Source organism: Colobus angolensis, unplaced genomic scaffold (assembly GCF_000951035.1).
Source record: "Colobus angolensis palliatus isolate OR3802 unplaced genomic scaffold, Cang.pa_1.0 Scaffold316, whole genome shotgun sequence".
Classification (NCBI taxonomy): Eukaryota; Metazoa; Chordata; class Mammalia; order Primates; family Cercopithecidae; genus Colobus; species Colobus angolensis.
In genome coordinates, this window is record NW_012116444.1 from 517,966 (window position 1) to 529,274 (window position 11,309).

The following is an 11,309-nucleotide window of genomic DNA, read 5'->3' on the forward strand; positions in this document are numbered from 1 at the left end:
TTTTTAGTAGAGACGGGAGTTTCACCATCTCGGCCAGGCTGATCTTGAACTCCTGACCTTGTGATCCACCTGCCTCAGCCTCCCAAAGAGCTGGGATTATAGACGTGAGCCACCGTGCCCAGAACTCTTTAAGAATTATTAGACTTGACACCACAAACATGATCCATAATAGAAAATGTTGATAAATTGTACTTCATCAAAATGTAAAACTTGCTCTGCAAAAGACCTGTTAAGGCAATGAAAAGACAAGCTGCAGACTGGGAGAAAATATTTACAAGCCACATATCTAACAAAGGACTAGTATTTAGAAGCTATAAAGAACTTTAAAATTCAACAGTCAAAAGAACAATCCAATTTTAAAACGGGTAAGAAATATAGATAGTTCACTGAAAAGACGGCAAATAAATACATGAAAAAAAATGTTCAATAGCATTAGCCATCAGAGAAATGCAAATTAAAACCACAATGAGATGGTACTACACATCTATCAGAATGGCTAAAATAAAAAATAGTCACAACACCAAATGCTGGCAAAGCTGCAGAAAAACTAGATCATTCATATGTTTACATCAGTGTAAATTTAAAATAGTACAGCCGCTCTGGAAAAGTTTGGCAGGTTTGTTTCTGGGTTTTTGTTTGTTTGTTTTGGGGTTTTGGGGTTCGTTTTTTTGTTTTGTTTTGTTTTTTGAGACAGGATCTCACTCTGTAGCCCAGGCTGGAGTGCAGTGGCAAAATCACAGCTCACTGCAGCCTCAGCCTCCCAGATTCAAGGGATCTTCCCTTCTGCCTCAGCCTCCCGAGTCGTGGGACCACAGGTACATGCCACCACACCTAGCTACTTTTCTGTATTTTTTGTAGAGACAGAGTCTCCCCATGTTGTGCAGGCTGGTCTTGAACCCCTGGGCTCAAGCAGTCCACCCCCATCAGCCTCCCAAAATGATGGGATTGCAAGTGTGAGCCACCACACCCAGCCAGCAGTTTCTCAGAAAATGAAACCTGTGACTACCCTATGACCCACCATTTTTACTGCTGTGTATTGATCCCAGAAAAATGAAAACTTACGGACACACAAAAACCTGTTCATGAATGTTCATGGCAGCTTTTATTTATTTATTTATTTATTGAGACAGAGTCTCACTCTGTCACCCAAGCTGGAGTACAGTGGCACAATCTCGGCTCACTGCAACCTCCGCCTCCTGGGTTCAAGCGATTCTCCTGCTCAGCCACTCGAGTAGCTGGGATTACAGACGTGCACCACCACGCCCAGCTAATTCTTGTATTTTTTTTTTTTTTTTGAGTTGGAGTCTCGCTCTGTCTCCCGGGCTGGAGTGCAGTGGCCGGATCTCAGCTCACTGCAAGCTCCGCCTCCCAGGTTCACGCCATTCTCCGGCCTCAGCCTCCCGAGTAGCTGGGACTACAGGCGCCCGCCACCTCGCCCGGCTAGTTTTTTGTATTTTTTTAGTAGAGACGGGGTTTCACCGTGTTAGCCAGGATGGTCTCGATCTCCTGACCTCATGATCCACCCGTCTCGGCCTCCCAAAGTGCTGGGATTACAGGCTTGAGCCACTGCGCCCGGCCTAATTTTTGTATTTTTAGTAGAGACGGGGTTTCACCATGTTGGCCAGGCTGGTCTCAAACTCCTGACCTCATGTCATCCACCTGTCTCGGCCTCCCAAAGTGCTGGGATTACAGGCTTGAGCCACTGCGCCCGGCCTAATTTTTGTATTTTTAGTAGAGACGGGGTTTCACCATGTTGGCCAGGCTGGTCTCAAACTCCCGACCTCAGGTGATCTGCCCACCTTGGCCTCCCAAAGTGCTGGGATTACAGGCGTTAGCCACCGCACCCAGCCCATGGCAGCTTTTAATAGCCAAAAACTGAAAATAACCCAGCTGTTCTTCAACAGGTGGATGGTTAAACATGCTGTAGGGGGCCGGCTGTGGTGGTTCATGCCTGTAATCCCAGCACTTTGGGAGGCTGAGGCAAGATGGCTTGAGACCAGGAGTTCGAGACCAGCCTGGGCAACATAGCGAGACCTTGTCTCTACTAAAAATAAAAAAGAATTAGCCAGGTGTGGTAGTGTGCACCTGTTGACCCAGCTACTTGGGAGGATGAACTGGGAAGATTGCTTGAGCCAGGAGGTCGAGGCTGCAGTGAGCAATAATCCTGCCACTGCACTCATCCTGGGCGACAGAGCAAGACCCTGTCTCAATGAATAAATAATAAATAAACATGCTGTGGTACAGCCATGCCATGGTATACTACTCAGAAATAAAAAGAATTAACTATTGATACATGCAGCAAACAACCTGGATGAATATCCAGAGAATTATGCTGAGTGGAAAAAGCTAGTCCCCAAAAGTTATATACCATGTGATTCCATATAGTATACTCTTGAACTGACAAAATTATAAAATGGTGAATGTATGTGTGGTTGCTAGAGGTTAAGGAGCCGGTGAAGGCAAATGTGAGTAGGCATGGCTATAAGAGGATGACATGAGGGATCCTTGTAGGGACAGAAATATTCTGTGTCTCGACTGTATCAAGGTCAATATCCAGACTGTGAAATTATTCTAGTTTTGTAAGATGTTGCCATTGGGGAAAACTGGACCATGGGTACATGGGATCCCTTTGTATTATTTCTTAAAGTTGCATGGGAATCTATAATTATCTAAAAATAAAAAGTTTGGCTGGGCACGGTGGCTCATGCCTATAATCCTAGCACTTTGGGAGGCCAAGGCAGGTGGATCACGAGGTCAGGAATTCGAGACCAGCCTGGCCAACATGGTGAAACCTGTCTTCACTAAAAACACAAAAATTAGCCGGGTGTGGTGGCAGGTACCTGTAATCCCAGCTACTTGGGAGGCTGAGCAGGAGAATTGCTTGAACCCAGGAGGCAGAGGTTGCAATAAGCCGAGATTGTGCCACTGCACGCCAGCCTGGGTGACAGAGTGAGACTCCATCCGAAGTAAATAAATAAAATAAAAAGTTTAATATAAAATATACAGTAGGCCAGCCATGGTGGCTCATGCCTGTAATCCCAGCATTTTGGGAGGCTAAGGTGGGAGGACCGCTTGAGCCCAGGAGATAAAGACCAGCCTGGGCAACATAGTGAGACTGCCATCTCTACAAAAATAAAAATAAAAAATAAAAAAGATTGCTTAAGCCCAGGACGTTGAGGCTGCAGTGAGCTGACATCACACCACTGCTCTCTAGCCTGGGTGACAGAGAATGACTCTGTTTCGAAAATAAAAAAATAAAAGCAAAAAGATTGGGAGGCCGAGGCAGGAGGGTCACTTGAGGTTAGGAGTTTGAGGCCAGCCTGGCCAACATGGTGAAACCCCGTCTCTACTAAAAATACAAAAATATTAGCTGGGTATGGTGGCACATTCCTGTAATCCCAGCTACTAGGGAGGCTGAGACAGGAGAATTGCTTGCACCTAGGAGGCGGAAGTTGCAGTGAGCCGAGATTGAGCCACTGCACTCCAGCCTGGGCAACAGAGCAAGACTCTGTCTCAGAAAAGAAAAGAGAAGAGAAGAGAAAAGAAAGGAAAAGAAAAGAAAAGAAAAAGGCCAGGCACTGTGGCTCACGCCTGTAATCCCAGCACTTTGGGAGGCTGAGGTGGGCGGATCACTTGAGGCCAGGAATTTGAGACTAGCCTGGCCAACATGGTGAAACCCCATCTCTACTGAAACATGAAAACAAAAACAAAAATTAGCTGGGGATGGTGGTGCACACATGTAATCTCTATTACTCAGGAGCGTGAGGCACAAGAATTGCTTGAACCTGGGAGACAGAGGTTGCAGTGAGCTGAGATTGCTGCATTCCAGCCTGGGCAAAAGAGCGAGACTCTGTCTCAAAAAAAAAAAAAAAAAGAAAAGAGAGAGAGAGAGAGACAGAGAAAGAAAGAGAGAGAGAGAAAGAAATAAAGGAGGGAGGGAGGGAGGGAGGAAGGAAGGAAATAAAGGATAAAATGTACATTAAAACTTGAATACAGGGGCACACATTTTTCTGTTGCCTCAGACTTCAGAATGGCCCTGAACTTGACGGGCGTTCTCTCTGAAGTTCTTGTTTGCCCAACAAAGAATTGGGGTACACAGTCTGACCACAGAACAGATTATATGAAGATGGTACTCTCCTGCCTTCTAACGCCTTTGCTAGCCCCAATCATTCCTATTTTTTCAGGACCTGGCCCCCAACAGTGTGGATTTAGAGGCCCTGGTTTACGCTCTTTCTCTCCAGGCACCTCTAAGTGTGGTCCTAGGGTTATTCTATCACAATCACACAGGATGTTTGTTTCAGTGCATCTTCTTGGGCCCAAAAGTTGGAACTTTAATTTGCCTCTAAGGGAATTTTAATGTACACTTAAGTTTCACCATCAATAGTGCCCGATTTTGTCCAAAATCAGGATTTTCTGGGAGGCACAAGGAGTTCCCACACTGGAATGTTCTCTCAAAGGATTTTCTGAAAGGAAGAGACTGAGTGGGGCCTGGTGCCAGCCCTGGGTCCTGCTCCAGTGAGGACACAGACTGCCCACTCCCCCCACACCACCCCCCTGCTGCCACTGGCTCACCGCAGCGTTTGGCTCGATGAGGCGGTGCTGCAGTTTCTGGGCATCTTCCCATTGCCCTGTGAGGCACAGTCGCTCCAGCTGGCACACCTGAGCCCCCAGGACATTGGCCAGGGCGCACACGCCCCCCACAGCTCCTGCACGAAGTAAGACACAGAACGTCAGCCAGAGCCTCTCCGCTCTGAGCATCTCAAGCCCTGGTCCCAGCACCTCTTCAGCCTGGGGACATTACATACAGATTTCTATGTCACTTGGCTGGCTACATCAAAGGCATGCTCTGTGAGTCCAGAGTACACATTTCCAGAGAGAAGAGCTGCCTGCATATTCAAAATAGAATCCTGCAGGTTGAGTGCTGCTCAGGGCTGATCTGTGAGGGGCAGGGAGCAGAGCCTGAAAGTGAACTCAAGGACAGTTCCTTCCCTGAACCCCTCCCGGAATAAAATCCCATCTGCCAGTTGACACCTCCAGCTTCCTCCAATAGCCCCCTGACTCATCAGTCCTGTAAGAGGGTAGGATGGATGGGAAGCCTTTGCTCTTTTGAAATCTTATTCCCCCGAGTGGATGCAACCAGAGACAGCAGTGGGCGTGGAAAGTGCTCTGGACAGAGTCAGGTCACCAGGCATGTCCTCCCATTGACTGCATAAACCTGAATGAGACCCTCTCTAGTCCTGTTTGTGTTCATCAGGGCAATGAAAATGGGTTTGGCTGTGATCTCAGAAAGCCCCACCACTTCTGCACGCCTGTGAGTATGCTTCTAAGGCTAGATAGGAGTGGAACCCGAGGCACAGTGGCCTCAAGACCAGAGAGAGAGGAGGCAATTTAGAATGAGCTAATAGAGCTGTTGTTTGTGGAATACCTATTATGTGTTCCAGGCGCACTTCAGCAGCATGGCCCTGATGCTCTCTAATCCTCACGATCCCTCCATGCACAGAGTAGAAACTCAGGCCCAGAGAGGTGAATGCCTTGCCCAGCATTACTCAGTGAATAAACTGCAGAACTGAGATTCCCTCCAACCTCCAGAGCCTGTGCTTTTTTTTTTCTACTCCACTTTCAGGAATGAGAGAGAAATGATGGATCCCTTCTTCTTCCCCTTCACTGTAGAGGCCGTGACATGGCAGGGGGAGATGTACAAGGCCCTAGACAACCAGCCAAAGTCTGGAGAGACCAGATGGAATAGGAACCAGGATTCTCCCCTGCAGTGCTAGAAAGGTCACTCAAATCTCTCCTCACTGGGGCTTCAACTGAAAGGAACAGCTTCCCTTCTCCTCCCTCCCCTCCAGGGCTCAAATCTAACCCAAACCCAAGGATGCTGACCCCAAACAGACAAGAGCAGTTGATCTAAGAGACATTCATAGGGACCCTGGATTGGAACAGAATCTGATCAGGCAACTGAAGATCCCTGGCTCAACTCTGTAGATCTGACAATTCATTCTGGCCTGGGACAGGGGAGTGGAAAATGGATTCCTGAACTACAGAGGAGGGCCCCAAGACCTCTGCCCTCAGAGAATGATGTACAAAGTGGATTACAGCAGTTAAGTTTGTCATCTAATCACAGAGCTCCGGACTTAGAACAAACTGCAGGCATCCCTACTACAGGCCAGGGATTGTACATGGCCATCCTCCTCCAGCCAGCAAGGTTACTCACAGCACCCCGTATTCAGACAGGCAAGCGGCGTGGCCAGGTTTCTGAGTTTTCAGAGTGGGCAGGCTGGCAAACCACCGTCTTCAGACCCAGCCCCAGCCCTCACGGTCTCTCCCAGCAGACCCAGGTACCTGGGTATCTCTTGGTCACCCATGACAATTTGAGAGCAGTAGGCGGCCTACCCAAGGCATAGCTGGCCATCAGGAAGCCAGCCGATCCAGCCAACACCTGGAAATCCTGCTTCCTGGTCTTGTGAACAATCAGCCCAATCCTGGTCACCTGCAACAGCAAATGTGGTGTGAGAGCTGTGCCCAGAGCCTCATCCTGGGTGAGAGCCGGGTAAGTGTGGTGGAATGAAAGCCCAGTGCCCAAAGAGATGCCCTCAACAAAGCCCCAGAGAGCCTGCACAACAGAGAGAATCCACACAGAAGCCAAGGATGGAAACAGATCTCAGAGTTGCCCTCAGGAGCAAAAGTGCTAGGAACCAGGAACCAGAAAAGGAGGAGAGGACCACAGCCCTGGAGCTGCTGCCACTCACATCACCACCACTGTCCTTCATGCCCACAATGTTCGGGTGCTGGGAAAGCGTGACCACCGCATCCACAGGCAGGTCCAGCCCTGTGTTGGCTGGGACACTGTACAGCACCACAGGGATTGGAGAGAGATCAGCAACCTGCGGGGCGCAGAGAAAAGCAGGAGAGGGCAGCCACCCCAGGTCCCAGGAGCCAGAGACTTGCCCACCCACAGGTCCCGGCCTGCTTCACTCCAGGGCCACCTGGACAGGCCTCCCTCCTGTGCTGCGTGCCCCGAGTGTAAGCAATCATGGTGGGTCATATTTATGGAGTGCTTTCCATATGCCAGGCACTGTTCTAAGCCCTTTATGTTCCTGATCTCATTTAATGCTCACTGCAACCCTATGAGATAGATGACATCATTCCTCCAATTTTAGAGGGGAGGAAGCAGTAACACAGAGTGGTTAGGTAAGCCTCCCAATGTTGTGCGGCTGATCCATGGTGGCAGTCCACCCGTTTCCTATAGCTGCCGTTCATACGAAGTAGCACCCCACTCCCAGCTTCCCTCATCTCCTCTCCCTGGGCAGAGCCTCCTCTTGGTCTCAGGCCCCACACACACCTTGGTGTAGTGGTGAATGAGGGCCGCGCTGCTCATGTGGCCACGATAGTAGCAAGGGGTCACCACCATGGCTGCGTCAGCCCCGACCTGGGCCATGCTAACAGTCATCTCCACTGTGGCTTGAGTGGCTGCCGGAGGAAGGAGAGAGGTGACAGCAGGCAGAAGGAGGCCTGGACCAGGGCACTGGGCCAAGTGAGGGTGCCTCAGCATGTCCCAGAAGAGGCAGAACAAGGAGACAGGACCCAAGCTAGGGCCTAGGAGCCTGGATCCTACACACCCACCCACCCCCAGGGCACAGGGCATTCTGGCTCACACTCGCATCCCGAGCCAGCTAGCAGGAGCCTGTTCTTGGGCATGGCCTGGCGCACACGGCTCACCACCTCGAGTCGCTCGCTGCTGGTCAGGAAGGGAAACTCGCCATTGGAGCCCTGGACCACGAAGCCTGCAAGAGACACAGCTGACCAACTCCTTCCCATCCTCTACAAAACAACCAGGACATTAGTGCTCCTACCTTTCAACACCACAATCTTTCACCCATTTCCTTCCCATCTTTGCAGACAGAAGGTTCCCACACAGCTGCAATGACGGTTCACATCGTTTTTCTGTTTTAGACACAGGGTCTCGCTCTGTTGCCCAGGCTGGGATGCAGTGGCTCAATTATAGCTTGTTGCAGCTTCAAACTTCTGAGCTCAAGTAATCCTTATGTAATATGGTTATTATAATTTTAAGCCTTGTAGAAATGGAATTAAGCTTAAATAGCCCTCTGCAGTTTTCTGTTTATTTAATACTATGTTTTGAGCTTTGTCCATAGCAGCACACATAGCTCTGATTCATTCATTTTACCTGCTGTATGGTATTCTGTTGTATGGTTAGAACACAATTTATTTTTCTTTCTCTTGTTGAGAGCACTTAGAATGTTTCCTTCTTTTTGGCTGGGCCTGGTGGCTCACACCTGTAATTTCAGCACTTTAAGAGGCCAAGGTGGGTGGATCACTTGAGCCCAGGAGTTCAAAACCAGCCAGGGCAGCATGGCTCCCTGTCTCTACCAAAAAAGGGCATACCTGTCTCTACCAAAAAAGAAAAAAGAAAAAAAGAATGTTTTCTTCTTTTTGCTATTGCAAACAATGCTGAAACAAACATTTTCTGTAAAGTCTTCTGTGCATATGTCTAAGAGCTCCTCTAGGCCGGGCGTGGTGGCTCACACCTGTAATCCCAGCACTTTGGGAGGCCGAGGCGGGCAGATCACGAGGTCAGGAGATCAAGACCATGCTGGCTAACATAGTGAAACCTCGTCTCTACTAAAAAAATACAAAAAATTAGCCGGGCATGGTGGTGGGTGCCTGTAGTCACAGCTACTTGGGCGGCTGAGGCAGGAGAATGGCATGAACCTGGGAGGCGGAGCTTGCAGTGAGCCGAGATTGTGCCACTGCACTCTAGCCTGGGCAACAGAGCAAGACTCCATCTCAAAAAAAAAAAAAAGAGTTCCTCTAGAGTTCAGATACTTTGGTGTGTAATTGCTGAGTCATATCTATGTGCACCTTCATCTGTGACACATATTTTATGTATTTACTTTTTCTTTGAGGCAGGGTCTCACTCTGTCACCCAGGCTGGAGTACAGTGGCACAGTCAAGGCTCACTGCAGCCTTGACCCCCCAGGTTCAAGTGATCCTCCTGTCTTAGCCTCTCAAGTAGCTAGGATTACAGACATGAGCTCTCACGTCCAACTAATTTGTGTATTTTTTTTTGTAGAGATGGAGCTTCACCATTTTGCCCAGGCTGGCTCGAATTCCTGGGCCTAGGTGATCCACCCACCTTGGCCTCCCAAAGTGCTAGGATTACAGATGTGAGCCCCCACGCCTGACTGTGTGCCACATTGCTAATCAATCAGTGTAGCAGCATAGAATGTCGTACATGCCAAATCTTGGTATTGTCAGAACTAATTTTTGCCAACTTTCTGGGTGAAAAGTGAATCTCCTTGCTTTTTGTGTTTTCCTGTTTTTATCAATCATTTACTTGGGATATGTCTAACCAGTAACCGGTACCAGTTACAGGTGAGCTACGGTGCCCAGCCCGCTTAACTTTCTCTTTCTTCTTCTTTCTCCTCTCCATCCCATTCCATTAAAGAAAAAAAAAATGGAAGTAGTTTACAAATACAGAGTACAATACAACAGGATTCTTAATTAATAGAAGGATATTTGGGCCTGTAATCCCAGCACTTCAGGAGGCCAAGGTGGGAGGATCACTTGAGGCCAGGAGTTCGAGACCAGCCTGGGTAACAAAGTGAGACCCTGACTTTACAAAAAATAAATAAATAAATAAACCAGGTGCATTTGAAGCTGCAGTGAGCTATGATTGCGCCATTGCACTCCAGCCCGGGTGACAGAGCAAGACCCTGTCTCCAAAAAAAAAAAAAAATTGGAGGCTATTTGGGAGAAGGAAATGAAAATAAGGCCACAAGCAGTATTGGTATACAAAGTTCTTGCCATATAGTTCTGAGAAATGAGCCAGAAATTTGATGTGGAGTTTCCCGACAGCCAGAGCTACAAGGGAAACACGATCAGTTAACAGATATGTAGAACCCAAAAGATAAAAGCAAAGCAACTGCCCTGGAGAAACACAGAGTTTCCTGGCACTGGGACCAAGAGAAATTGTTCCTGTGAGTCATCCTTCAGGGGACACTGTGTGATGTAGACTCCACTTCGTTCCACCAACCTTTTTCCATGCTGTTCACTACACCATCAGATTCCAGAGTGAGTTGCCAGGATATCAGGATATCTCTCACTGGATATTTAGCCGCCTTGCCTGTTTTTTTTTTTTTTTTTGGTAGTTATTTTGCGTTGGTAACATTGCAGGAAACATCTGGAGGCACACAGCTTCTCGCTTCTGGGGGATTGATTTATCTGTGTCAGGCTAGTAGGCCAAGGTAGGGCCTCCTTGTGTCTTGCTACATGGAGCTGCAGTGCTCTCTGTAAAAGGTGCCAGCTCTGGATGAGGACTCCAATCTAGCTACAATTAGACCAGCACCCTCTGACTAAAGAGTCAGAGATCAAGCTCTTGCCACTCTCTCTGTTCCAATACCAAAGTCGTCTTCCTCCCCACCCCTGCCTGCCGTCCTGGGATGGGGCATGTTCTTGCTGCGGCCACTGATTCAGCCACTATCATCCCCTTCCTTCACCTCTCATCCTGCTGGTCAGTTCCAGGAACACTCTGGGCCCCACTGGTGGAGCTGGTCTAAACAGCAGGACAGCTGGGGCTTGCACTCTGGGAGTCAGAAGCAGACCTTGTGCTCAAAGCTTCTATGACATAGCCCTGTCTTCTATCTCATTGAAGGGGGCAACTGGCTCATGCCTGACTCCCAAGAAGGAAGAAGTGCCTGGCTGGAGAAGAGGGAGTGTGGCGCAGACAGGGCTGCACTGGACTCAAGAGTCACCTCTGGCTATTTAACAAGTCACATCACATCTTTGAGTCTCTGTTTCCTTTTCTATGGGATGAGAGGGAAATGATTTCAATCCTACCTTATAGGACTGTTTTAAAGGCTTAGATAAGAAAATGTCCCAGAAATCTGTGAGTGGGTACCCCAAAGAGCCCCTCCTTCACCCTGGTTAGATGTCCAGGTGTGAGCCTGATGTGTCCCTGTAGTGTAGAGAGGGGGCCAGAGGAGAGGAAAAGGCAAGGATCTCCGATGAACCAGGGACTGCGGAAAAAGCAGAAAAGCAGAGGGCTCACAGGAGAGGGGTCAGATGCACAGGCCCTGAAGTCAGAGAAGCCCAGGCTAACTCAGTTGAAAAATGGTGATGATATTAGTGCCTTTCTCAGAGTTTCGCTTTGTTTTGAGACAGAGTCTCACTCTGTTGCCCAGGCTGGAGTGTAGTGGTGTGACCTCGGCTCACTGCAGCCTCTGTCTCCCAGGCTCAAACAATTCTCCTGCCTCAGCCTCCCGAGTAGCTGGGATTACAGGCACTTGCCA

General features: G+C 48.8%; 1 protein-coding gene across 3 annotated transcripts in view; it reads right to left on the bottom strand.

The window, feature by feature from the left end:
* The window catches only part of HOGA1 (4-hydroxy-2-oxoglutarate aldolase 1), a 36,205-nt gene that overhangs the window by 7,459 nt on the left and 17,437 nt on the right, over window positions 1-11,309 (bottom strand). Inside the window, exons 2-6 of one of the 3 annotated variants that reach the window (XM_011951177.1) lie at window positions 7,656-7,784; window positions 7,343-7,470; window positions 6,750-6,884; window positions 6,394-6,490; window positions 4,573-4,706 (exon numbers count right to left, since the gene is read on the bottom strand). In XM_011951177.1, coding sequence (XP_011806567.1) covers window positions 4,573-4,706; window positions 6,394-6,490; window positions 6,750-6,884; window positions 7,343-7,470; window positions 7,656-7,784 — 623 coding nt within the window. Of the gene's footprint in view, window positions 1-4,316; window positions 4,707-6,393; window positions 6,491-6,749; window positions 6,885-7,342; window positions 7,471-7,655; window positions 7,785-11,309 lie in introns of those variants that run through there. The other 2 variants (XM_011951176.1, XM_011951178.1) reach the window with 2 other exon arrangements.